This window comes from Phaenicophaeus curvirostris, chromosome 5, assembly GCF_032191515.1.
Source record: "Phaenicophaeus curvirostris isolate KB17595 chromosome 5, BPBGC_Pcur_1.0, whole genome shotgun sequence".
NCBI lineage: Eukaryota > Metazoa > Chordata > Aves > Cuculiformes > Cuculidae > Phaenicophaeus > Phaenicophaeus curvirostris.
This window is the reverse complement of record NC_091396.1, coordinates 17547661-17574843: the sequence shown is the minus strand read 5'-3', so window position 1 is coordinate 17574843 and position 27183 is coordinate 17547661. Positions and strand designations below refer to the sequence as shown.

The following is a 27183-nucleotide window of genomic DNA, read 5'->3' as shown; positions in this document are numbered from 1 at the left end:
AAGGAGGCAAAAAAGTCCTCAAAAGAACAAATCTGGAAAGGCTTAGTTTGATAATTTAAACTTTTCCATGAAAATTACTTAAATTTGCGGATCTGGCAGACACTATGACAAGAATGTCATCTTTAGTGATACTGGCAGAAGAAAAGTCTTAAATTGGCAATGCTGAATGAGTTCTCCTCTTTCTTTTTAAGTAGTTTAACAGTTAAGAAACATATACTTCATATTAGCACGTTATTCCATAATGCCAATTCTGATGATTTGTATATGATTCTCACAATATTAGGAGGTTTTCTTAAAGTTTCAGTTCCTGGCTTCTTATGACTGCTTCACTGCCTTTGCTACTTTTTTTTTTCTTTTCTGGTTTTCTTTGGGTTTCTTTTTGTTTGTTTGTTTTCTTTTGTAAGAAAACCTGCAATTTCAGGCATCTTTACTGTGACAAAAAGCTGAAAACAACAATCTCCAAGAAGACTTACAAAGAGATCTCATAAGACATTGCATTTGAAATTCCTAATTATTTCCTGTCAATCCTGTGTTTTTAAGCTTGACTTATGGTTATCAAGGCTTGTGGCTAATAATACTTCTTGATGATGGCTGTTTTTCTAGTTAAGATACCAGGGTTTGAACTAAGCATCTCCAAACCTAGAAATAGATGGTGCTACACCTGAAGATAATCTACACGTTACTATGTAGAATCTGGAGCTGACAGAATTCCAGCAGGCTTTTCTGTGGGCTGTGTAAAATGGAAGCCATTTATGTGAAACCATGGCATTGATCTTTTAAGTATTAGAATAGGCTCTAGTGCAGGAGACACAAATCACTTGGTATCATAGAAAACTGATTTGGTTAATAGTGGTGCAGTCCTTCTGTTGACGCCCTGAGGCAGTAATACTGGTTTTATAACTTAGGTGTGTAATTGCAAGTCTGGATATTTTTATGGCTTATTTTTCATCCTTTACTTATCTCTTTCACCCAAATAGTTGCGTTTGTACCTGAATGCTATTAAATTTGTGTAGATTAGGAAAGGACACCAGAAACCACAAATTAACTTCAGGATCTGTGTGCTTGTAGACATGTCTCCCCACCATATTTTTGTCAGAAAGGCCTGAAAGTCAAGAAAACAAGAGATGGATTTAATATCCCAAAAACATACATGCAGTTGAAGTACACCTGTGTTCTGTGGCTCCTAAGATAGTTAATGCTCTGGAAACCTAAAGAGCAGGCAGACCTTCAGAGCAAATGGGTGCTGTGTCTGTCCTTCTGCAGATGTTGTTGAGTATGCAAAGAGTTGTGAAGAGGGCAGTGGAAAGAACAGGAAGTCAAGAGAAATTAAGCAACATCTATAGTACAAAGGAAGTTCAAGTCAGACGCCGGGAGCGAAAAGCACCATTACTCTTAGTATAGCTTTGTGAACGTAGAAAGGACTCGGGTTGTGAGGACAAAGCTGAATAGTGATTTATCAGTGAGCTCTTCCTTGAATCTGAACAAGGAGTTACTTCACATCTTGGAGCAGCTTCAGTATGCCTCAGGCAGACTTTAAGTACTTTCCTGATGCTTCTCTGTGAGCAAAGAAGGAAATAAAAGCAGTGGAAGGAATAAGAGCTAAACCTTCTCCTCAGTGCACTGGTCCTGTAGGCCAACTGGACACAAGGGAGGTGAATGGGGAACCTGAGTTACTTTGTCAAGAATGTAATATAAAGTTTGCTTCATACAGTTCTAGGAAGAGGGAAGAGTCCTCTGTTTGCAGAATGTCTTTTGGAGAATGTTTCATGAGATTGTTCAGTTGCTTTGCTGTCCTCTTCTGTGCCAAATATCATGTTTAAAGGTCTTGGGGGTTAAGGTGGTGAGGAAATGGTCTGTAAAACTTACCTGGACACCATCATGTGCAAAGAAAGACTTTGCATCTGCTTCTGTAGCCAGCTGAAGGCAGGTGGTTTTGCTCCAGTACTGATTTTTTCTCACCAACAGAGCAAATGCTCTCTCTTCACTGTTGTGGTAGCATTCATTAAACAGTTCTGCCAAATGAAGGAAACATAGACAAATAGTTCTTGTAATTTTAAGAGAAAAAATAATAATAAAAAAATCATAGATGTGTGTAGGGTTCAGCACAGTGGCAGCAAAGCCTGAGCAGTTTCAGATGCTCCTTTCGGCACCAGAGACTTCTGCAAGGCTGAATTAGTTGAAAAGAGACTGAGAGAGCTGAGAGGCATGGGAGGGAGATAGGAACGATGCTGAGCGCAAGAGTAACTTGCTATGGCTTTATGCATGTGTGTGCATGTGTTGGAGCAGAAGGCAGAGGAAACATTTGCCTTCATGAAAAAAATAATCACTGTAGATTTAAAATTCTCATTATTTGCAGAAATGTATGGAGTAAATACCTCAGTACCTCCCTTTTACCTTTTCCTATCTGTATGCTCCCTTCTCAGCCTGGGCCCTCTAACAGGTTTGAGGTTTGTTTTTTTTTTCCTATTGTTTGATCTGAGGAGAATTTTTTTCTTTCCCAGTACTTCTAGAGCAGCATAAGAAACTTCTTGGAAACATGTCAATATTTGTTATGCTTCTGCATCTGTAGTTGCCTCATGTGGAGCTTCAGGCAATATCAAGCAAAACTGAATGTCTTGGGTGATCTTCTTACGCTTTGAAGGCTGAGTTGCCACACTGTCCCCACTCTACTGAATAGACCAAGCAGAAGGACCAGATCTGCTTTGGCTTGCAGCTAACAAATCCTTGGTTTTAAGACATGCCTATTTGACATAAAATAATATTAGACTTTGTAAGTGTTGTGGCATAATTCTGTTTCCAGAGAAGTTGGTCCTGGACCTCAGAAACTAGGATAAACAGTCCAAAAAAACAGGGGTTTCTCTTTAGACAAGACCTGGCGTCTTGTGCTTGCTTCGTTCTGCTGATTCACTTGATTCTCCCAGTACCTTCCCTAGGCCAGCCTCCACCTTGTTCTTACACTCTGAGGGCTGGGGAAGGCATCAAGTTAACTTAGAATAAGCTGGTATATAGACTTGTTTTGGTATTTATCATTCAATGTTTGCTCTACTTAATGTGAACAGTGCTATCTGGACCAGAAATTAAAATTGAGCATCTGATCTAATACTCACCAAAGCCAAGAAGCAGATTTCTGTGTATTGGATTAGGCCCTGTAATTCCATGACTAAATTACTCGAGCCTTGTGATTATAGAGGGAGCTGACTTTTATTTTTTGTAAATAATAATGGTCCTTTGTGAAGAGAGGAATATGTGGTCTCTGTATAAATACTGTAGCAATGTCTGTATGAGCCTTCAGCTGCTTGATGTACTAGATCTAAGGGGACAGAAAGAACCTCTGCATTTCCACATGCCGTTTACTTTAAAGCCCTCTGTTCACACCAGTGCTGCCTTCAGGTATGGATTTGATTGAAGTTGGATCAGCAGAGAAGCTTGTGTGCAGACATCTGCTTTTAAACCACACAAAGGGAGGAATTCTAGCACTGCAGATGTTTGAATGTTTACTGCGGCAGGGAGGGGTGGCTTGTCCGCCGTGAAACCAGTCTAAGCCTCATTGCAGTTTCGCAGCCCTCTTCTGGGTGAGGTAATCTCAAATTATTTTTAGCATCGAAGACAAATCTTAAAACTTGTTGCTCTAGTGGCCCTTACAGAGCAAGCTTGATATTGCAGGAAAATCAGGCTGCTGTGAGCCTGTGTTTCAGTTATTCTATCTTGCCCATCACTGTAACACACTTTGTACTAAGGTCAGACACTTGAGATACCAACATGCAGCAGGAGAGTAATTTCTCCTATGCATCCCAGGGGCCAGTCTTGAAACACTGTTTTTTTCCCAAATGATTGGGTTTTAAGCCTTTCTTCTGTGGTATTTGAATGTTTGGGACTGCCTTTGCGCAGGGTTGTTAAATTATTCATGGCAGTTGACCTTTTAAAACTGAAACAGTATTTTTTTCACTTGCTTGCCTTCCAATGGCAGTCACTTCTTAAATTTTTAATGCTGTTAAAAAGGTGCTGTTACTTACCAACAGCAAGCTGCTCATACTTGGCCTCTTTCATTATACGTGCTACTTGGGTTTCCGTCTCCAGGCGGGACATCTCTTTAAGGATCTTGCAGGCTGCCAGGGCTGAAGCTACACCCTCCTGGCCCTGCGGAATTCAAAGGGGTGATGCTGTTACCATACAGTAGAGGGCATTTCTGAACTAGGGAGACTTCACTGAGGGACACATGTAACAAAAAATAAAATGTCATGCATGTTTCCCCTCAAAGAATCTTGCCTTAAATACAGACTTTATAGTCAAAAAAGTCAATTAAAATGGCAGTTTTAGTGGTATTTGAGAACTGAAAACATATACTGGTAGTTCTTGTGCCTTATAAAGCTAGAGATTTCTGGATTTCATTGACCTTAGAGGACCTGATTTGGGGTAGCAGTCAGAGACTGAAAGGGGAAGAATGCGTTATGGAAATAGAGCAAAATGGTCTCAAAGTGCCAAGACACCTCAAGCATGGCTATGCTTGAGACCCTGCATAAGGACGTATGGGAAGGGAGGGAGCACATGTGGCAGAATCAGAAAGTGGCACATGGCAGAGAAACGTGCCTTCTGATAATAGGGCTCCACAGACACAAGGCTCTGCAAGGTGCAGCTGTGTCTGCTCGCACACACACTCACTGGCTGAAGAGCTGTGCTGCAGTTTTTTCCTGTCCATGACTCCCTTTGCCGCTGCAGTGTGCCAGATGCAGCTGTCTGGAAGCTCAGGGATGGAGCCTGATAACCGTGTCTGTCTCTAGGGGGGAGGGAGGGAAGCCATGGACTGCGCTGCAGATGTACGAGACAGGGCAACAGTTGTGGAGGATTGTGAAACAGGAGCCAATTATGCCAGCTTGAAGCACAGCCATAGAAACTGTGCTGCTCTTGTTCCCTCCACAGAGAGCACGTAACCTAAAGATACTCAATTGGATTGCACTGTCTTCCCTCTTCATGGAGCTAGAACCCAAACAACTGATCTATTGTAGAGAGAACAAAACCTGAGCCTGAGCGGCGAGTCATCAACAGCAAGGGAGAGGAAGGCCAGCTCTGCAGCTGGAGTTACTCAGCAGTGTTTCAGGCTGGGCTGATTTACACCTGCTCTGCACTCCTGCAATGTCAGCCCCTCTGCCCACTGCTGGCATGAGTCATGTGGAGATGAAAGGCCCTATAAATGCCGCATCTCGTATTTTAGAAACAAACCTATCTGTCATCTGAGCTGCAAGGCTGGGTGAGAAACACCCCACATGCTTGACAGATGCCAATATTTCACCTGAAGCAGCTACAGCACAAAGCTTACCATAGCCCAGAAATAGTTTGCCATCTTGTGCCGGTTTTGAAGTACTGCCCATACAAACAAATCCCTCCAAGGATTTTGACTTTTCTGGTTCATATCCAAGGGCCCAGGTAGGCGCTTTGTATTCGTTTTATCCTGAAATACATTTTATAGAAATTAAAGCCTGCTTTGCAGTCTCATTACATGCAAATGACGTGATCTAAGCTGCTCTTGGCCTTGCCAGCTCCTTCATGTTCTTTTGATTTTTCTTTTCAGTAGGACTGAGAGGTAATTAGTTCATTCTTTGCTAAATCAAAGGGTGTTTGTGTCTTCAATATAACTCAATATCTGTGAGATTCTGGATGAAACCATGACTCCATTGAAGTTGATGGTATTGCTCTCGTGGACTTTATTAACGCCAGGGTTTTACCACTGGTGTGTAATATCATACAAGACAAACCTGTGATTAACTAATCTGAGCTTGCATTCAATTACATTGTATTCTGCTGAACTGCCACAGAGGACGTAGTTTCAGACAAAAGGGAACAAAAGGTATTTTATTTCAGCAGAACGAAAATCTCACCACGGCCCTGTATGGGACAAGAATATAGTGCACCAATGCCCTCTTTTTAGTCTTTCCTTTGAGAAACCTCTCCCTCGTACATGGAGTATTTTAAGTAGAACACTGCTTATTCTTTTAGTATTTGATAAAAAGCTCCCCAGAGGAAGTATGGCAACTTTGGTAGAGTTCAGAGTTTTAAGTGTATTTTAAAACTACCTTTATATCTATTGTGTTAATTAGAAGCAGCCAGAGTGGCTTTTTTTTAATAAAAAAAGTTTTGTGAGGGTATATTTTTTAAAATCACTTAAATGATGGGATTCTGTTCAACTTTATCTTGATGGTAATTTTTTGAGATATCGATGGTTTGGGTTTTTGAGCAATTTAATCAAATGAATTGCACAGAAAACTTTCCAGGAGACAAAGATATCCCAAAAGTTTCATCACTCTTGGTAGCCACTATTTCTTAACTTCAAGTAAGACACGCAACTTAGCAGCAGAATACTGTGATAGTCTTTCTGTTGCCAGTGATCATGGGATTGAGCCACAGGTGGCAGTGTGATCTGGCATCTGACTTGGGCCCTATTTACAGCACTTGGCTTTAGCTCAATTACTGCCAAATCCCACAAAATTAAGTTGGATTTTGGTGGCAAATCCTTATTTCTATAAATTTTATAAAGTCTGGAGTCTGCTTAATGACTTCAAAGGTTTCATCCCAAATTGTCTGTCCTTGTGAACAAAGAAACCCTGACTAGATTCAAACTTATCTTGTCATACTACTAATTAATTTAGCTGGACTTTATCAAAGCTAAAGTGATTGAAGCTCTTGAATGAGATTTTTTTTTTTAATTTATCTTTTATTACAAAGAGTTTTAATGATGAAACCAGAACTTGGCAAATATCAAAGGGCTTGATTATTTAGTTTGTCTAAAACTCTGATCTTAATAAAATTTCTCTGTACTTTTCTGTTTTGAAATAATGTGTCCAGACTTATTGCCAATGCTTTTGCAACAACTTTTGGTACTTACAAGTTTCAATGATAAATAAATGTCAAAATGGAAAAATGATTATATATGTATAGCACAATTGTGGACAGTGCACTATAAACATTCCACAGTGATACTGCTCACATGTTATCCTTATCATGTCTTGGCTAGGGTGATTGTCAGGGCCATGTCATGTGGTCATTTTAATTTCTTCCTTTGTGTTTTGTCACTCAATAATAAGACTGCAATGACCTAAGGGCAAATATCATGCACTGCACATTCTTGAATATCCTGTCTGCTCCTAAACAGTATAAATCTGGGAAGTTTTACATGCAAAGATTACCGTATGAGACCTGAAATTGAAAATGGCCATCATCTGCTTGTCTTTCTCCTGGAAAATGTTGTATTTCAAGCACTTCTGCTTACAATTCTGTATGAGAAAGGCAGACTGCTATTTTTATGTCAGATTTCTCCTTAATAAACCTAATCCTATTTCTTCATATTCCTCATATAGCTTTCATTGAATCTGTTCTTACACATGTGAGGCTAATATGATCAAACTGTTCTCTGTGTGTATCCTGCTAGAATGAGGAATGGTTCCTGGAAGTTGAGCTAGAAGAGTGAGAGTTACAGGGGCCTCTACAGATCCTGTAACAGGTCATATCTTAGCATTAGTTCAACATATATTAAAAGCTCGCATAAAACCCCACACGCAGAGGGGGAGAAAGAGGAACCAAAAGCAGTCTATCTTAGAAATTCCTTTATTTTCCTTTTTAATTTTGAAATTAAAATGATCACAGCATTTTAGCTGTAATAATCATGAGTTGAAAACAGGGATGAGAAACTGAAGTCAATGTTTCTCTCATTGTCCCTTCCCATTCCTGCCCCACCCCTAAAGGCTAGACATAGTTAAAATTTTTCAAATTTTAAATTGCAGGGGAGCAGGACTATGATGGAAAGTTGTAACTCACAGATTTCTTTTTGCCTCCACATCTGAACTCTTGATAGAAACCTTTGCATGCATCATGGAGAAAATCTTTGAGAACTCTAGAGACCTCACTGAGAGTGAAGAGTGGGCAAATCTCCTTTTGCTGTTGACCAGTAAGCCCCGACAAGGTCAGCTTGCTTTCTTCATGTTTCTTCAGTAGAAGCTCATAGAGAAGGCATTTCTGAGAAATGGAACAGTAGAGTATCTGCAGACGACTGTATGTCAGGAACTCGGATATGTTAGCCCCGTTGTCAATAAATAATTTTACAAATTCTGGTTTATCATTGACCAGAGCATCCATCATCACTTCCTCCAGGTCACAGGACTAGATTAATGAAGGAGGAAAGAAAAAAAGAGGAAAAAAAAGTGGTTTTGGGTAATAATGGATGGATGAGGAGGGAGGTAAGATTTAACATGAGGTAAAATGTAACACACTCATTCTTCCACCAGGTCAACAGTGGGTATAATGAGAAAAAGGTAGAAATCACTTCATTTCTCCATGACAAAAGAGCTGCATAAGCATTATTGTTAAAATATCAACATAAACAGCATGCTATAGCAGTTATGATGTTAGGTACCCACCACACTGTTTATACAGCAGCTGAAAACAGTGACATTCTTCCTACCATCTTCTAACATTAATATCTGCATGCTTCTTTTGCTTTGTAAGCTCAGGTTTGTTTGTTTTAAAGGTCTACAGAAAGAGAGGAAAGATTCTTGCCCCTGAAGAGATCAAGAAAGAGACCATGATGATTTGTGTATCTTTAAGCCATTATCATATAGGGGACCAGAAAGACAAACAACCTAAGGAAGCATACTACCACTGCACAATCTCTTAGTGGAGAATGCAGGTTAAAAAGTAGTGTTAAAAGCTGAAACCTTCTATCAGGATGTTTGTGTCCTGTACACATTGGATTATACACCAGTTGTCCTCTAAGGCAATAAAACCTGGTACCTTCCACTCCACGTCCCCATTGAATATTTCACTTTTAGCTATGTCCACTCTATTCCAGGCCACTGCCAGCTTCAGTTCATCCAGGTATTCCTTAGCCTCCTGACTGTGACTTTTACAGGCTGGCAAAAATAGGAAATGCAAATTAACTCAGTACTTTATAGTTGTTATATTTAATTTCATATACCGTTGGTAATTTCAACACAAGCTCTCCTTCAGCTGTCACAGATCTGTGGGTTACTTAAACAAGAACTTTTCACAGCACTTTTTTCCTAACTTAAGAAATACTAATAAAATATTTTTTGCTAGCTGAATCCTCTATTAAAACATTCAGTTTAAATATCTGCAGGATTTTAAGAGAGGCCCTGGCTCGCAGAAAGGAGGGGACAGAACTGGCTGTTGGTTTTGTCTTGTTTCAGCTGACATGTTAGGAATAGACTGTTTGTGTTAGCCTAAATATAGCATAGGGGGAAAAAGACAATTAGGTTAACACAAACTCAAGTGCGTAGCAAAGCAAGTAATGTCTTCTTTCAGAAGATACAGTGAAGGTTTCTTATAGGGGAAAAGCATCGTTTCTGGAACTGAGGCAGCTCAGATGTACGTGTGTTTTGGGGTTTTATTTTGTTTTGGTTTGATTTTAAATGGCTTGTAGTTGGAATACCTGCTCTAGTTTATTTCAGTTCTTTTGTAACTTGTACTACTAAAAGAACCAAGTAGTGAAATGAAGGAGTGATTAAAATAGTGCTATACAATGGCACAACTTTAAAAAGCAAACGCTATTTTAAAGCAAGGTTACAAGAGCTGTGGTAATGGCCATAGTTCATTTGTCAATAAGCAAGCAGAAGAAATCTGCATCAGAAATGAAATTGGATCCAACAGCCATCTGAACTTGCTCTGGACAAGATTAAAATACATTTATGCCACAGAGGTCAAATAAGACAAGTAAGATATTGTGCTGTGTTTGTTTTTCTTACCTTTTACCAGAGCTTTTAAAATGACTGTGTCTAGTTCCTCTGAACCGTCTTGCTCAAAGTTGTGTAGAGTCAGAAGATGTTGGTGTGAAATGATGTTCTGAATCTATTGAGAGTTGAAACAAAAATAATTTTACCTCTCGTTCTACTGCTATATATTAATGCCTAAGAGCCTGGTGGAGATCACCCACACTCACACCCAAAGAACTTATATTCTAATCTTAAAGCTGGTGTTTGGCAAAAAGACAAACATTGTTAGTTGCACATGTATAAATAAGGCAAGGAGGAAGCTACTGCCTTTTCCAGAATCACCTAGCAGTCTATGAGGAACAGAATGTGAATATCCTGAGAACCAGAATAGTGCTTTGGTTAAAAGATCCTTCCTTAACTCACAGTCTTATTTGACTCATAGTCATACTGAGGACAGCATACCACTAGTTTTGTTCTACCTTTTCCTGTTTTGACATTTAAGTTTGACTGTCAGAGTTGTTTATTTAAAAGCAGTCCCTAAATTTGCTTTAAGTAAAAGTCATCAAATATTGATATTTACAGTACTCTTTCCTTCTGCTTCTCTGTTTATTGTGTTTTCTTTCTCACACTTCAGCTGCACTGAGACTTTATGAGCATCTGGCAATATTGCTTCTAGATGCCCTTCCATCCCCCTGTGTTAGTCATCTGGCAAAGTTCCCCCTAATGGAATTAATACGTGGAATGTTTAAAGCTGAGGATTATGGCAGGGACTGCAAAGAATAAGTAGTGGGTCAGGTCGAGTTTATCTCAGGCATACAGTGCTCTTCAATCTTCACATAAAGACAATGATAAAGTGGGGTGGTATTTTTGTTTCTTAAACACTTATGCATAGTGGTTTAAGTCCAGCAAATGTGCCTCAAGACAAAGAGTAAGGAAACTCTGTGAATATGTTTTGTCGTTCTTTGTAAGAACACACATAAAAGACGATAGCATAATATCTAAACACTCTTCAATTCTTTTTAATTTATGTATGCTTATCAACAATTAGATTTCCATTTCACAGCTGTAGGCCATGAATTAAGTCTCTTCTGTCACAGCTGCACAAACTCCACAGCTGTGGAGTACAAATAATGCTTCATGTTCTCCAGAAGGACTATGGGGTTCCTGGGTGCTGGCTGTTACTTGTGGAAGTAATTGAAGATGAACAGAGCCCTAAGTGTTTAGCTGATTCACTAGGTCGAAGTAGTTTGTATTATCAACTGAGCACTTTATTTTAATCATAGAGAGGTATTCTATGACACTAGTATTGGAGCACTGGAGCACCCAAAACTTGTGGGCAACTTCTTGTCAAATCTGTACTGTGTGGGCTACTGAAGCTAGAAATGGTAAGTGAGATCTTATCAACACAATGCATGTAATTATCAAACATATGGGCTCACTATTGCTGTCCACTGGAGAATGTCCTTCCACAAGAAGCTTTCTGCAGGGAATTTCTCCTTAAATTGCTTTTCAACAGCTTCTGGTGTGACAAGCTGTGGGTCATTCATGAATGCAGCCAAGATGTCAGCTGTACCTCCAGACCCTGCCAAGATGAGCCAGGGAGCAGAATTTTCCAAACCGCTGCAAATTCTCTGTAGTTTAAAAAGTATATAATTAGAATAAGTATATGGAGACAAAATGTTATTCAAAAGAAGGATTTTTTGCATGCTAGGAATAAATGTGTACGTAAACCAGATTCTCTATGGAATCAGTCCAGACTCCTCTAAACTATTCAGATTTTTCTGATACTGTAGCAGGTCATCTGTGTACAGGCCCCTGACTGGACTACTTTTCATGACACAATTGCAGACTAACTAAGCAACCTGATTTGGACAAACAATGCATTAAACTTTTTTTTTCTCCTGTAGTTTTTATTTCATCATAGTCAAGTGCAAGATGGGCACTATACAGAAATTCTCATCAATATCTTTAGCTGCTAAACCTGGCGTTATAGTCTGAAAATCAGGAATTTGCCTGTGGGAACAAAACATTGGGACACAGGCAAAAGCATAGCAACTACGAGAGTTAAAGGCTGATAATTCTATTACTTGTGCAATTAAAATGAGTCAGGCAAGTTGTTGAGAGAAGAAAGCAGAGGGCATGGCAACATAATTGCAGTAATGTCTATTTGCTGCCCATCTGTTTCTTACTCTGGAGTTACGAAAGACACGAATGAGACTCTAAGACTCTGACTATTGTTAGATTTATTGTTATTTTATTTTTAGTCACTTTGTTCACTAAACTTTGAAGAGAGGATTCATAGGTTGTGATATGTGGTTTTTCAACACCTAATTTTAGCTTCAACACCATATTTAGCTTCTAGAAAGAAAGCTCGAGAGGTGACACAACCTTAGTTTAATCAGCGAGATTTCTAATATCTATGTGTGTTTCAGTCCAGCTGACAACAGGATGCCAAGATACAGAGATTGGAAATTGAAACTAGAAAATGTCACTAGGAATGAGTCATTCTGAAAGAGGTTACCAGCTTGTGTGGCAGAGTCTCGTTATCTGGAAACTAAATTATGGTTAAATGTCACTCTACAGGTACTGTAGAATATTCCTTTTCATCTGAGAATATTATAAAAAAATGTCATGTGGACATACAAGACTGCTATAAAGTAGCAAAATAAAATATCTGTTAAAGTATAAATAGTATCTCCTAGTTAACAAGTTCTTTAAGTTGTAGAACTACTCAGGAAAAAATCAAAACTGATCCTTTACTAAAAAGATGTGGGATTGTTAGCAGACCACTCCAGTTTTCTATCCAACAATGTGTTTTTCTCAGTGAAATTAGGTCACTATAATTTTAAATGGCGTATCTAGCAAACACGGTCACATACGTCCTCTTGACCTCTGTGACACAGACAGCTGTCTTACTGTTGCTGGACAGCACTGGGTGATTAAACTGATCTTTCTATGTGATCTCGAGTAATAGCACAGCACAGTATTTCTGTTCAGCAAGATTTTTTGATAGGAACGGTTGGACTCGATGATCCGGTGGGTCTCTTCCAACCTGGTTATTCTGTGATTCTGTGATTTAGAGCTTGCTTCTGAAGGTTTGTTTTGGTTTTGGATTCCTTCTTCCCACTGTACAAGCTTGCAATGGAAGCTTTAATGATCATCTGGTGCCTATTCAAAAGGAAATATTTCTCCCAAAAAAGTATTGGTAAAATTAGCGTTAACAGAATTCAGTTCTTAATGGTGTATACATATGAATTCTTACTTCATGTAAAGTGCCAGTAGATGTGCCTGTCATCCAGATGAATTTTCCATTAGTTACTTAGTATCAGTTAGTTTATTTTCCTAATGTTGCAAACAGCTTCTTACCTCAAGTGTGCTTGGTCCTCCATTTACCAGTAAACAAAGCACAGGGATCTCAATGCTACCAGCTCCTGTGAAACAGATAGCTTCATTTTTATAGAGGTAACAGGTCTCATAAAACCACGGTGCTTCTGCTAACCCCCTGAAATTAATTCTGTTATGTGCTGTTTTGGTACCTACCAAAACATGGTTGGACTCAATCATCCAAGAGGTCTTTTCCAACCTGGTGATTCTATTATTCTACCAGAACATGAGCCTGCAGAATGCAGGTGATGTTAGAACAAAGTGGTAAAGGAAGAAAATAAATCTGTGACCTAGGAGGTAAGATCTAGCCTAAGATTCAGGACGAAGGCACCTTTGCCTCACATATCCTGCATGATCCTTGGCAAGAAGTCTAGTCTGTTCTCACCTCAATACAACTCGGCTGCAAAATATGGTGTTGGCACTTCCGCATGACATAGCGTTGTTGACTTTAAGTTATTGATTATTAGGTTTTCGGAAAGGCAGCTACCACTATTTATATTAAGACACAGTTAGATGTGGAAAGCTGTCAATTTGTCCCAGGTGTTATGCATGTGCAAGAAGGTGTACTGGAATACAGAAGAAAAGCCTGATATAATGAGGATTTAAGAATACCAAGACGCTGACAATGTAGAGCAGGTAGGGTGAGATGAGTCAGGTATAGAATCATTAGGTTGGAAAAGATCTTTGAGATCTTCAAGTCCAACCGTACCTGTCCACTACTAAATCATATCCCTAAGCAGTTCATCTACCAGCTTCATAATACCTCCAGGGATGGTGACTCAACCACCTTCTTGGGCAGCCTCTGCCAGTGCTCCATAACCCTTTCTGTGAAGAAATTTTTCTGCATGTCCAATCAAAACTTCCCTTGACACAGCTTAAGGCCATTCCCTATTGTCCTGTCACGTATCTCCTGGGAAAAGAGACCAACACCCTTTTAGGTAGTTGTAGACAGTGATAAGATCTCTCCTCAGTCTCCTCTTCTCCAGGCTAAACAACCCCAGCTCTCTCAGCCGCTCCTTGTAAGACTTGTTCTCCAGCCCTTTCACTAGCTTCATCACTCTTCTATGGACACACTCCAGGAGTTCATAGGAAGCATATACTCTTTGTTATTCTGCCTAAAAAACTAATTTCCTTCAGCACAATCTGTTGTGGTGATTATTAATAACATAATCTCATAAATTTAAAAGAAATGCAAATGAAATATTTAACTTATGTCACTGCAGCAAGGAAAGAAATTGTGTAGGCATCCCTGTCCTTAGCCATCCTCCAAGGAGACCCACAGGGGTCCATTTATTTCTACGTGGTTTATACTGTAAATGCTGAACTCATCATGAGATGAATGCCTCTTTCAGTTGGAAGGAAGATAGAAAGCATTTGGTTAAAACCGTTTTTTTATGTTCCCCTTTGTAGGTCTCCCAGAGCACTGTACAAATAGTCATTTGCTACCTGTTGGATCTGTTCTGGGGTATCTACAGGGATAAAGTAGAGCAGAGCTGTAGCCAGGACATGGTTGGGCAAACTTCATTTGCTTTAGTGAATAAGTGTAGCACTGCCATACCTCTATATGGTGATGCTCTAGTTTGAAGAGTGACCTCTGTGACTACAGGATCCTCAAAATACGTGAGGGGAATAGATTCTGACTTGAAGGTGGGAAGTCCTTAATTGCAAAGAATAATTCAGCATATCAAACATTTCCTCTGAATCACTTGGGTCTCTTCTTTTAAATAGAAAAATTCTGCATTACTTTATTGAAGTGTTTAAGTAAAGTCACAGAGCTTTGCTCAGCTTGAATATAAATGCGCTTAAATGAACATCGGTTTTGTTTATAGATGATATTGCTGAATTCAATATGTTCCAGTGAAATTTGTGAAATGAATAGGCAGTTTTTGACAGAAAATTGTTCCACTGGGATTTGTTCTAACGGATTTGGTTTGCAAGCAGAAAGAGGCTACTTTCTAACTCTCAACATTGCAAACTCAGCCTACCATTACAGCCCACCTGTGGTCTTTCCTAAGTCACCAGATAAGCGTTCTTTGGGTGCATTTGTGCTTTCAGGTACATCTGTGCAACCATATTATGGGCTATATAATTGAATATTCCATTGATGCAAACAAGTGCAAATAAGTGAGCTCTCCCTTCTGTTTCAGCTGTGCTAGCACTGCAGATATTACATAAACAAAGGAAAGTTAAAAGTAATTGTATTTGCACTACAACTGAATTCTTTCTACAAATAGCAACAGGAGGCCCGCCCAGAACTCAATTCTCATTGTAAACAAAGGTCCATAGACTTAGATGGCCATTAAATGCTACATTGTTTATCCAGGATAAGATTTTATCCTGAAATAAATATGGCTTAAAATATTTCAGAAGGCTTTGGAACATGTCTTTTCTTCCAGTGTTGGAGCAATTCTAGACCCTGTGTGTGAGAGAGAATAAAAGTATACGATGACCATTCATCTCTTAGAGCAGCTGACTAAGGCACTTAAAGCTGGATTTATTTTCAGTTTGTTGTATTTTAAGGCAATTTGAGCTATGCTTTGATGGTCAGCTTTGAGCCACGTTTAAGTCAGGATTTTTGGTTCAAAGAGCAGTGTTCTCAGCTTCAGAAGACACCTTAGTTCTGCCTCTTACATAATGACAAACGTGTTTACTTGATCTTGCCTATGTAGATGATTGTCTAATTTGAGAATTGGACCTGCCTTTGATAAAGCCAGGGGCCCACAAGTATCACTGTAATATCAGTACTATTCAAGTTAGCATGCCTATGTATAGTGTACTTACCACCATATCCAGTACGCTGTTCTGAAATATACTTTTCCAAGGCGAGACGTAGCTTAGTGGTTCCATCTGGCTCATCTGGTGTTGCGTGATCCACCAAAATAAAATGGGAATGGTTGTGGTCCAGGGAAGACAATGGGCCTTGGATATTATCATCTGATTTGTAGTGTACAAGACTTTCATTCTAGAGAGAAGAGGAGAGAAGTTAGTGTTGTCTATTAAAAACAGTCCATTTTTTTATGGGCTTCATCTACATTTTTGTATTGCCTACACTATGACATAGTGCACCACCTTTGAGAGGCTTGGATATACTTTTTGAGAAGGACAGAGAAGAAAATGATGTTCCTTCTGAAAGGTGCCAGATTTGACAGGGCTAAAAGCTGAAATGCCTGAAATTTTTCTCTTGGGCTCTGCAAAACATAGTGACATCAGTCATCATCTATGGAATACAGGCATTCCTTCAGAGGTTTTAGAAATATTTCTTCAACAAATGGAAAGAGGCCATGAGACTTGATGATTGTGGATGGAACTGTAGTGTCTTGCAGGGCTAAAGTCTCAGCCAGTATAAACAGGGGCAAATATATTTATTTCAGTAGTGTTTTGTCCACGTTTAGCCCAGTAGATAAGTGAGCCTCTTGCATGTCCACGTCAATTTAAATGCAGGTTTATTTAATTGACAGGGTTATATGAGGTCTAGCAGTTAGTCTCAGTTTGGAGATTGCATTCTAGAAGTGAGTGACAAGTAGACTTTAGAAAGTGCCTTCTTATTACCTTCCATTTTTGGTGAGGGATGTTGTAACTTGAGATTGTTTATTTATTTTTTTTTCATAAAATCACTGTCTGGGTAAGACAGAGCCCCTGTTACAGTCTTTTGTTCTAAGGATTGTGCTACATGTTGTCTTCCATACACAAAATTTTTCAAGCTCCCCTTACTTCCTTAAAATAAAAAAACCCAAAACTTTCTTTCCCTTTGTTGTACATCCACTTTGATATATCCTTCCTAGCTGCAAGCCAGGCTGTTAATGCCTGATTATTCTTCTTTTTCATCTTCATAATCAGTCCTGTTGCAAGTGAGCCAGATAAAAGCAACTGTTTAAAATCTGCATTTCCTTCTATCATGCCTCTTTTCCAACTCCGACAGCCTTAGAGTTATGAACAAAACTCAGACTGTCAGCTTGGCTATTGTGCCCATGTATTGCATTTTCCTACCACTAATTTTGTGGACACGGGTGTTAAAGCCTTTCTAGACACAGCATGTTTCTATGCAAGTAACCTAGCTGTATTTAAGGTATGGCAGAGACATATTCCAGTTCTGTTCAGTTTGTGTTCCAGTTCATAATAGCCAGATCTTATGCAGAACTTTTCTTAATTTAGCTTTTGGCAGTGTCTGCTAGGAGGAGCAGGTGCTCAGCTGAATCGTGGGGAAGTCCAGCCCAACAGTAATCCAGTTCTTCTCCACAGCCAAGGCTAAGGCTAGTGTTGGAGAGGCAGTGAACATATCACCAGGAGCTCATAGCAGCATTACTAATGAATAAAAACATTAAGTTGCCCAGAGGACAAGCTCCTTCACACCATGGGTAGAAGGGCTGAGCATGCTGCGCAGCACACCCCTAAGTGGCTTTCTGAAAGGAAGCTGCATGCAGTCAAACAGGATAAGAGAAATCTACAAAGCAAGGTGAAAAAAGGCTATCATCAGATGTTTTCCTATGACATCGTTCCAGGAAAAAAGCAGCAAATTTGCACGTCCTTTACAAAGAGCAAATGCCACAGCTTTTTCTTTTTACCTCTTTTTCTCTGTCTTCCCATTGCTGGGGAAAGCTTCTTTAGACAATTAATTTGGCTTCAAATTTTGTTTTGACAGAGGGCTGCCTATATTCTGCTGCCATGTAGCATTGAGCCTACTTGCTAAAAATCTGGCCTTTGATTAGGACTCAGAGGTACAACAACAAATTGAAAAAGGCCCTGGGGGTTTTTCCTATTTAGTCTCTGAAAATGTGGAAGTGATCTTTCAATTATGTTTAAAGCATACCATTGACACAAAAGAGATGGGAGGAATCCACTGCTTTCAGGGCTTGTTTTTCTCCTTGCTGGGGTGGATTGTTAGCTCTATTTTATACAACAAGCTGCTTGTGTTAGTGCAGAGTATAATGAGAACTTGATTTAGATCAACATCCCAATAAAGTTCCTTTGTCTTACTAGTTACTGGCTAAAATCCAGAATGTCTTTGGGTGGAAGCAATGGCAGATGTAATACGGTCAGGAACGCTCTACGTGAAATATTCCTTGACAAAGAATTTAAGTTTTAGTTAAGGGGAGTGAGGTGGAAATCTAATGCAATAAAAAGACCAGTGCGCTTGTTTTGTAGCTGCTGGTTGGGAAAGATCCAGATGCATTTTGATCACTGAGCCTGGAGAGGAGGTGAAATAGTTTGCACTTGTCAAAGCAACTTCCCTGAACAAAATTCACAAATGAACCGAATTCTTTCCTCTGAGATTCTTTCAGACCAGTTCAGTCACACAAATATGTTGGAATCTTCCAGCTAAAGGGTCGCACCTTGTAGAGCACACAGGTAGCTGTCATTGGCAAAAAGGGTGGAAAAAGGTGAAGCTTTATCACAATAAATTGCTGATATTGTCTGGTGATCTCCCAGCTGCTAGCTAGTACTTGCTTGCCTACCCAAGAGAAGAACTAGGTGCAAGTTCAAAGGGCTGTGTTTGTTACCTTTTTCTTAGCTTCTGCAAGGAAGTAAACTAGCAGAGAGAAACTGTCATTAATTTTTATCACACATCTACTTTATTATTCTAATATTCTGCTTAGGTCAGACAGTCTATCCAGTAACAGAAAGGTCATGCCATGAGCTTTTTACTCCAGGTCCAGGTCAATGCTGTATCAACTTGTCTTGACATTTTCAGCAACTGTTTTGTTGGATGAAGGTGTTTTTAATTATTTTGGTTGGGTTTTGTTTTTGTTGGGTTTTGTTTGTTTTTTTTGTTGATTTGTGGGTTTTTTCCCCTAAACTTTGATTGCATTGACACGAATTGTGAAGTCCCTAGAGCTTCCAATAGCTAGGTAAAATCCCACATCAGTAGTATTTTTGGCCTGCATGGAGAAGTTTTTTGCGTATTAGACACTGATTTAATGACTACTTAAGAAAATTTGGTCTTGAAATATTTATGGCTTGTGTTCCATACTAGAAAATATAATTTTCACATTATTTAAGAAATAGCTTGGAGGAAGTGCTTCTGCAGTAAGGTGACAAGGGAAAAAAATATTAAAGGTACTTTATAGGTACCTTATGACGCATGATTTTTTCCTGATGTTCATCCTTACTCCGGTTGCTGGGCTAATGTCTAATGCTGGCACCTGCTGGATATTTGCAGAATTGCTGTGAAGTATACTGAGTGCACAGGGCATGGAATCATTAGAGTCTAACAATTCTTCCTTCTCTAATTCTGTTTTCCCCAAAAAAACACTTTAAACCTCATTTTTGTTTTTAAATTAGATCAACATTGTTTTTCCTACTACTTCCAGGCTTTGTAAAGGTGCAGCTTACTTCTGAACAATCCTGCCACAAGGGTAGAATAGATGGGAAATACCTTTGTGTTGTCCAGAATTTCTTTGTGTTGAATTTTTCTGAGTGAAGTTATTCCTATGGCAATCACTCTTACTTTGGATGAAGTACTAGCCAGTGCATGATCTCGGACTGCTTGCACTAAGTGTCTTGTTATTCCCACACGCAAAGCACTGGTGAAAATCCAAGCACCTGAAATTATTTTTTTAAAATAGTTAGATAATTTCTTTACAATTGAACATGTTTGTCTGTCAAGTAACATTACTTGCAGTACTGGACTTAAGGTTTTTTTTTTATATACAGATAAACCATAGACAGGTCTTGATGGACTCTAGCACTCAGAATTAAAATACATACAAAGTATGTGAGGCTTTAATAAGGGAAACAAGAAGAAATTATAGGCCCAAGCAGATGTGCTTCACATACCATGTAACACAATGGTGCCATCTTCACTCTGATGTCAACAGACCTGTCAAGAATGCTGTGCCCAGTCGCTTACTGTCTAAATATGAGCAGAAACATCACTATACCAAGTAGGTCTGTTGCATGAGAAAGAACACCAGATGAAGCACGTTATGCCCAAGCTCTTCTGCTACCAGGTTATTGCTTACAACTATTTAGTCCTCTCAGTTGAAGCCAACAATTCCTCCACCCCATCCCTTTGCTCTATTTCTCTTGTGTTTGTTGGAGAGCGAGTTCTTCAGGAGAGTAGGATTTACAGAAGTGATGTTATGGTAACAAAGACTTTGGAGAACCTTAGGTAAACAGCTAACCAAACTTTTTCAAATATGTAATATAAAGGAACTGGAAATCTATCCAGTTTTAAGTATGGAAAGCAGCTGGAGATAGAGAATCATAGAATAGTTAGGGTTGGAAGGGACCTTAAAGATCATCTAGTTCCAACACCCCTGCCATGGGCAGAGACACTTCCCACTAGATCAGGCTGCTCAAGGCCCCATCCAACCTGGCCTTGAACACCTCCAGGGATGGGGCACCCATGGCTTCCCTTGGCAACCTGTGCTAGTGCCTCACCACTCTCACAGTGAAGAAATTCCTCCTTATGTCTAGTCTAAATCTGCCTCTCTCCAGTTCATATCCATTGCCCCTAGTCCTATCACTACAAGCCTTGGTGCACAGTCCTTCCCCAGATTTCATGGGGGCCCCTTTCAGGTACTGGAAGGGTCACTCTAAGGTCTACTTGGAGCCTTCTCTTCTCCAGGCTGAACAAACCCAATTCTCTCAGCCTGTCCTTGTACGGGAGGTGCTCCAGCCCTCTGATCATCTTTGTAGCCCTCCTCTGGACGCGTTCCAACAGTCCCATATGCTTCTTATGTTGAGGATTCCAGAACTGGACACAGTACTCCAGATGAGGTCTCACGAGAGAGGAACAGAGGGGCAGAATCACCTCCCTCGAATTGCTGGCCATGCTTCTTTTGATGCAGCCCAGGGTACGGTTGGCCTTCTGGGCTGTGAGCTGGCTCGTGTCAAGCTTCTCATCAACCAGTAGCCTTAAGTCCTTCTCTGCAGGGCAGCTCTCAATCACACCATCGTATACTGAAATCAGGGACTGCCCCAGCCCAGGTGCAGGACCTTGCACTTGGCTTTGTTGAACCTCATGAGGCTCTCACAGGCCCACTTCTCCAGTCTGTCCAGGTCCCTCTGGATGATATCCCATCCTTCCAGTGTGGCAACTACACCACTCAGCTTGGTGTCATGTGCAAACTTGCTGAGGGTGCATTGAGTCTCACTGTCAGTAACATTGATGAAGTTATTAAACAGCACTGGTCCCAGCACAGTCCCCTGAGGGACACCACTTGTCATGGATCTCCATCTGGACTTCAAGCCATTGACCACTACTCTCTGAATATGACCACCCAACCAGTTTCTTACCCACCATACTGTACACCCATCAAATCCATATCTCTCCAATTTAGAGAGAAGGATGTTGTGGGGGCCTGTGTCAAAGGCTTTACAGAAGTCCAGATAGATCACATCCATCGGTTTACCCGTGTTCACTGCTGTGGTTAACTCCATCATAGAAAGCCACTATGTTGGTCATACAGGACTTGCTCCTGGTGAGGCCGTGCTGGCTGCCATTAATCAACTTCCCATCCTCCATGTGCTTTAGCAAAGCTTCTAGGAGGATCTGTTCCATGAATATATGTGTGGTACCAGAATACCAAAAAGAGCTTTGGTGCTTGGCTGTTCCATTATAAGAAGTAAAACTGTTACAATCTTGTCTGAACCAGTGAAGGTAAACCAAAAGTTTGCTGTGAAATGTGTACAGATTTTTCACTTCATTTTGCAGGGAAAAAAATGTCATCTAAAATGAAAGCCACTTCCATGTATGTTCCCAGACGCTGGCTTGTTTCATTTTGGTTTTAACTGCCTTCATGGCACTTGTCATTCGTGCGAGCAGCTAGGGAGAAGTGCGATGACTTATTTTCTGCTGTGTGTTATGCATTTTTTGTTATATATTACAAACACATTTTTGTTTAAACTTGAGTCTAATCATAAACTGTTTTACTAACAAAGACTGTTCAACTTTTAGATTTGAAGAAAATTAATGTTTCTATAAATATATTAGCAGCAAAAAAACGTGGGGGGGAAACATAGTGACAAAGGATTGAGGAAAAGACTGAGGTACTTAATGCCTTCTTTCCCCTTTTTTACACTTGTTGAAACCAAATTGCCATGCTCTTTTAAGAATTATTTTGCTATAGCAGTAAAGAAGGCAATGTATTTGGTCCCATCTTGTGCTATCTTTCTAATGTCATCTCTGAGGGAACAACCTCAGGTAACTTTACGTTTCAGGAATGGTTGCTTCAAGAAATAACTTTTTTTTTTTCCTAATACAATCTTTCATTTTAAAAACTATTTAATTACAGGTTGTAGGTAGCATTCAGCAAAGCTCTGAACTTCCAAAAATAATCATGTGAGCAGGCCCACTGGCATTTAAAGGTCTCTGAATGCTAGGTGAGAGAATCCAGTAGGAACACAAATTCCTTTTTTGAAGTCTAAAGCACTAACCTGTGCTTTGAGCTGCTTTTGTAAGTCCTTTTTTGAAGGTGTCCCGTAGCCAAGGCTTCATCTGGAAACTTTCTTCTTCTCCTACTAAAGAGACAACTAAATTGGGAGCAGGTAGCTTCCATTTATTGAGCATAACTTCAAATATAACTCCAGGATGAATGGTACACGGCACCTTAATAAACTTCAACAAACAAAACAAAAAGACTTCACTGAATAAAAATGGATTGTAGGATACAGTAGAGAGATTATTCATTGTGAATGCACAGAGAAATTTATCATCAATTAGGTTACTCAAGAAAAAATTACTTCAGCAATATCTGACAGAGAACTAAATACCAAGATGAATTTAGCAGGCTTCTGTATAACTGCCATCATTCTAATTGGGTAAGTTTCGTGGACTAATTCTGTGCTGCAGGCTGACATATCATTCTCTTCTCTAATCCTGCTATTCTTCTTGAACTGCCTTCAGGTCCATGGCAGTCTAGCAAGGCCAACAAATTTCTTGAGTAATTCTTTCATCATTAGGTGAAATATTTACTTGGTTTCATGTCTGTTTTTCAGGAACAAGTTACATGAATCTATCAGTTCTTCCTGTTCTGTGTATATCTTGGCTTTGTGCTTAAGACTGTGCTATGAAACAATGCTAAGGCAGATTTCTGATCCTAAGAATTCCTTCTACTCTCACAGTAATGTATGCAAGGGACTAGTGAGGAGGTGGGTCTCTGCGTACATCCTTCCCTGCATACTAGCAGAACAGAGAGAGACAACCTTAAGGAGGGTCTTGAAAATGCTCAGAAGTATGTTTAAAATGTTGAAATCTATAGTGATTAATTTTTGGCAGAAAGAGACTAAAACAGGGAAATTATACAAAATGAAGGAAGCTAGGCACGTGATTTTTTTTTTAAATAAAAAAGGAAAAAGTGATCAACTGCACTTTGTAGTATGTCAGTGCAAGTCAAGTGATTGACTTCCATATATAAATAGGTCTCATTTTAAATCAAGAGGGTATGGTCCCTGCTTTAGGTACAATGTGGTGCCTTGCACTGTGGCACATTGATCCTTACTATCACTGTCTCTACATTTAATGCTAGAAAGTAACAGCTGAACAACAGCAATAGTATTAAAGACCGGAAACTTCTCAGTGCTGTACCTTTCCACGTTTCTTCCCAGAAGCTGTGAAGTCTATTTCTCCTATACAGTATGGCAGTTCTCTTTTGAAAGCTTCCTCTTTGTCACCACTGCAGAGCTTGGTTTCCATTTCCTCCATTGGATTTGTAAGGTGATCACCAGTAGACCAAGACGTTCACTGAGATGACAGAAAACTGGAAAATGAGAAGCTGTTTAAACTGGAGAAGACACAAAATCCATTAATTTACATCTAGCTGAAATTTTAATCTGTTACGGTTATGCTTGTAAGATTCGGCTAAGGTTGGAAGTATTTGTATCAAATGCTGGATGTCATATGCAGGAGGAGGCAGATACCCCACAAAGCCATGTAACTTAAAATATAAAAAGGCACAAAGGAGTAATGCTCTCCTGACTCTTGTTTAGCAGATAGAAAACTGAGTTACAAACTGCAAGATCCTGCAATGTGTCAAAAGTCACATGGGGTGTCTTGGAGCCCAAAGGTGACCCTAATTCTGCAAGACAGTAAGAGGAACGTCAGCCACAAACTATTGCAAGCAGGAGCAGAGCCGTGTCAGTGAGGGTATGAGTCATAGTTTCTTGATGTTGATACGCATCATGCTACTATGACTTATACTATGCAACATGAGCACTAAATATATGATGACATTGTGTTCATCTGAAGATACTTTAGGAGAAGTTTAGTCTTTGTTTGCTGTAGGAATAGGCTATTTGTTCATAGGATGAAGTATTTAAGGCCAAGCTGTACTTAAAAAGAACAGACAGTTCAAAAAAAGCAGGTGGTTTTCTCAGTATGTAGCTACAGGAATGATGGTGAGTAATCTGTCCTAGAACAAAGGTCATATAACAAGAGTAGTTCTTCTGCATTACAAGAGGCACTGAAAAGGTCTACTTGTTTTTCCTCCACTCCAGTTTGAACTGATATAATTATGATTTGAAAAATACAGATTTCAACTTGCATGCCTTATTTTGTTTTTATTTTTCAAAACAAAAGCAATGGAATAACACTCTCCTCTCTGCCTTCATCTGCATATTTAAGTACATATTTAAGTCCTTTAAAAAATCCTTGTGATACTAAGCCAGCAATGGTAATCAACCCTGCATTAATCCTTATTTCCTAGTCCAAGAGATTTGCTGTGGACTTAAAAGTAGGTCAAACTAGTGAGTCTCTTGTGGGTCTATTAGGATGCTGAAGTAGAGGGTGCAAGCCTTCCAGAAGTTCCTGTGGGATGGAAAGTCCTTTGGGAGCCTGTATCCTGACTGCTTCACTGCTGCTGCCTCTGCATTTTCTTTTTTCTTTTATATTTGCTGTGAAAACATGGTTTGCAGTTTTGCCTTTCGCTCTTACAGTTATGGACACTCTCATGATTTGTTTCCCCTTCAGCTGTTCCACACACTGTATCCACCTGCAAACTTCTGACGGAGAACGCTGCTTTAAAGATGATGTTCTCTCTGCCTACGTGCCAGTCACTTCTAGAAAGAATCAAGTGTTTATTCTGAACACTAGGATGTTGGACTAGCCTGGCTAAAAGTCTTTCCTAAAAGAACTTCTTTTGGATTATCAATAATGCTACACACAGCAAAGCCCACCTTTATGTTTGAGTCCACTTTTCCACTGGAAAAGCAGCTTTATCTCCTAAGAGCATAGAACACAGTATAATGCGGAAAAATAGTTTATACAGAGTCATAATAACACATTTTGACTATTCTAAAGTACAGAAACAACTTCTTGGAACCTGCTGACAGAACAAGGGATTTTATTAGAAAAAATTCAGGATTGAATTCACAAGGTACATTTAGTCATCATTCATCAATGTCCTAGATGGTACACGTTTCTTTATATTTGCACACACTTGGAATAGATAGCAATTTATGAAGCCATCTGATGGTTCATTTGGCCTCATAAATAGGCCATAGATTTTAAGTCTACTTCTAGATCCTAGCTTGCAAAATTTGATCACGTGGTTTTCAAATACTTCTGTTCTGGAAGAAAGACATTGAGATATTCTTGCACTTGGATAGTTATTTTTTTCTCTAGAAATAGCACATTGTTCAATTTTTAGTTTAGGAATTCTGGTTCTCGGTGGTAGTGAAGAACAGTGAAGGAGACAAAACCAGGTAAGATGCCAATACAGTAGCTTTGTTCACAAAGTTTTAGAAGACTGTAAAGTGAGGAAGGTATCTGATAACTGGCACCACACAGAGCACTACTCCTCCTTTAGCCTTTTCTTTTTTTTTAATCCAGCAGTCTCTGAACCATGACATTACAGAATGAGAGCTGAAGAAGTATTACTTCATTTTTCTATCCTGTTCCTATACCACTTCTTCAGCATCCACACAGGCTGTTGTTGGTGATTGGGATACAGAGCTAAATGGAATTTGTTGTGATTTTCTGCAGCTGTCTTGTGTTCATATTCCAAGCCAGGAAGTATTTTAGCATCAAAAGCAGAAATGTGTGACTAACAGAATAGCAAAACAAGTCAAAAAAATCATGCAGCATTCTGAATTGTATCTATGCAAGAATATAGTGTAGCCCTATATGGAGCTAAATCTACATGAGAGATTCTGGTCTATTTTGGAGTGATATTTCCTAATTTTCTGCATGCAGCTTTCAGGAGCTTTTGCAGACAAAGACAATGAGTAATGCCAAGTAGTTTGCTTTTTTCCTTTCATTTTTTTTGACACCCTGCAATTTTTTTCATGCTTTATCTTCTGCCTGTTGTTTGACTTCCAAGGAATAAATACTGTGATTTTCAACATGATTGTAGTAGTGTACAGGTGCAAGAATTCCACATCAGTGCCATGTTCCACCCAGTTGTGCTAACAGAGCAAGGAAGTGTTGCTTTGCTATTTAAAGTGGTGGGAAAGAAGACTTTAAAGGCTGCTATATGGATACTATACAAGCAGAAAAGAAAACCAAAACCAGGAGGCTTTTTGTATAATGAATATTGCAAAATCCCAGAAAAAAACCCCTCCTGCTCAAGATTTGCAGATGTGTTTCTTAAGCACAGAGGCTGACCACGTTAAATGTTCCCTTGTCTTCCCCTATAGCTGTCACATCTACTGAATTGCAACCACTGACTGTTATGGGAAAAATCTCAGAATACTGCATGGATCTGTTTAAGTACTGTGTGTTGTCTTACCACCACTGCAGTGCAGTGGATCTTCACTAAATACTGATCAGGTAGCATACAGACTGCATTACTTCCCTAATATTTGAATACATATTCAGAAGAGGATTTATTCAGCTCTGTCATTTCCTGATGGATTGTTAAGACTTCTGTTCTTAAAAAGCATGTGGACGTCTCACCCAGTGTCCTCTAACAAGCAAAACAGGCGTGTCTTAACAAATTGTGTAATATAATTACAGGGGTTTTTGGAGTGCCTTTCTCCTGGGATTTAATTCAGTCTTGTTCTGCTTGGTTCCTGCTTTCACATAGGTCTCTAGTGGTTTTGGGGCTATTGCTTTAAGACTTCAGGCTGTACTAGATTGCAAATGTATGAGGTCACAGCAATTGGGTCAAATCTTTGTGGTCAAAGTCATGGCATTCCTCTTCAG

The 27183-nt window shown here is 39.5% G+C and overlaps 1 protein-coding gene across 1 annotated transcript in view; it reads right to left on the bottom strand.

The window, feature by feature from the left end:
• TRPM5 (transient receptor potential cation channel subfamily M member 5) overlaps positions 1–23745 on the bottom strand; it is a 43134-nt gene extending 19389 nt beyond the window's left edge. The window contains exons 1-13 of the mRNA XM_069857783.1: positions 23629–23745; positions 22479–22659; positions 19474–19640; positions 15882–16062; positions 13083–13147; positions 11156–11347; positions 9750–9852; positions 8779–8897; positions 7807–8148; positions 5315–5446; positions 4014–4137; positions 1867–2012; positions 990–1102 (exon numbers count right to left, since the gene is read on the bottom strand). Coding sequence (XP_069713884.1) covers positions 990–1102; positions 1867–2012; positions 4014–4137; positions 5315–5446; positions 7807–8148; positions 8779–8897; positions 9750–9852; positions 11156–11347; positions 13083–13147; positions 15882–16062; positions 19474–19640; positions 22479–22659; positions 23629–23745 — 1982 coding nt within the window. The remainder of the gene's footprint in view (positions 1–989; positions 1103–1866; positions 2013–4013; positions 4138–5314; positions 5447–7806; positions 8149–8778; positions 8898–9749; positions 9853–11155; positions 11348–13082; positions 13148–15881; positions 16063–19473; positions 19641–22478; positions 22660–23628) is intronic.
• Positions 23746–27183: the final 3438 nt, after the last annotated feature.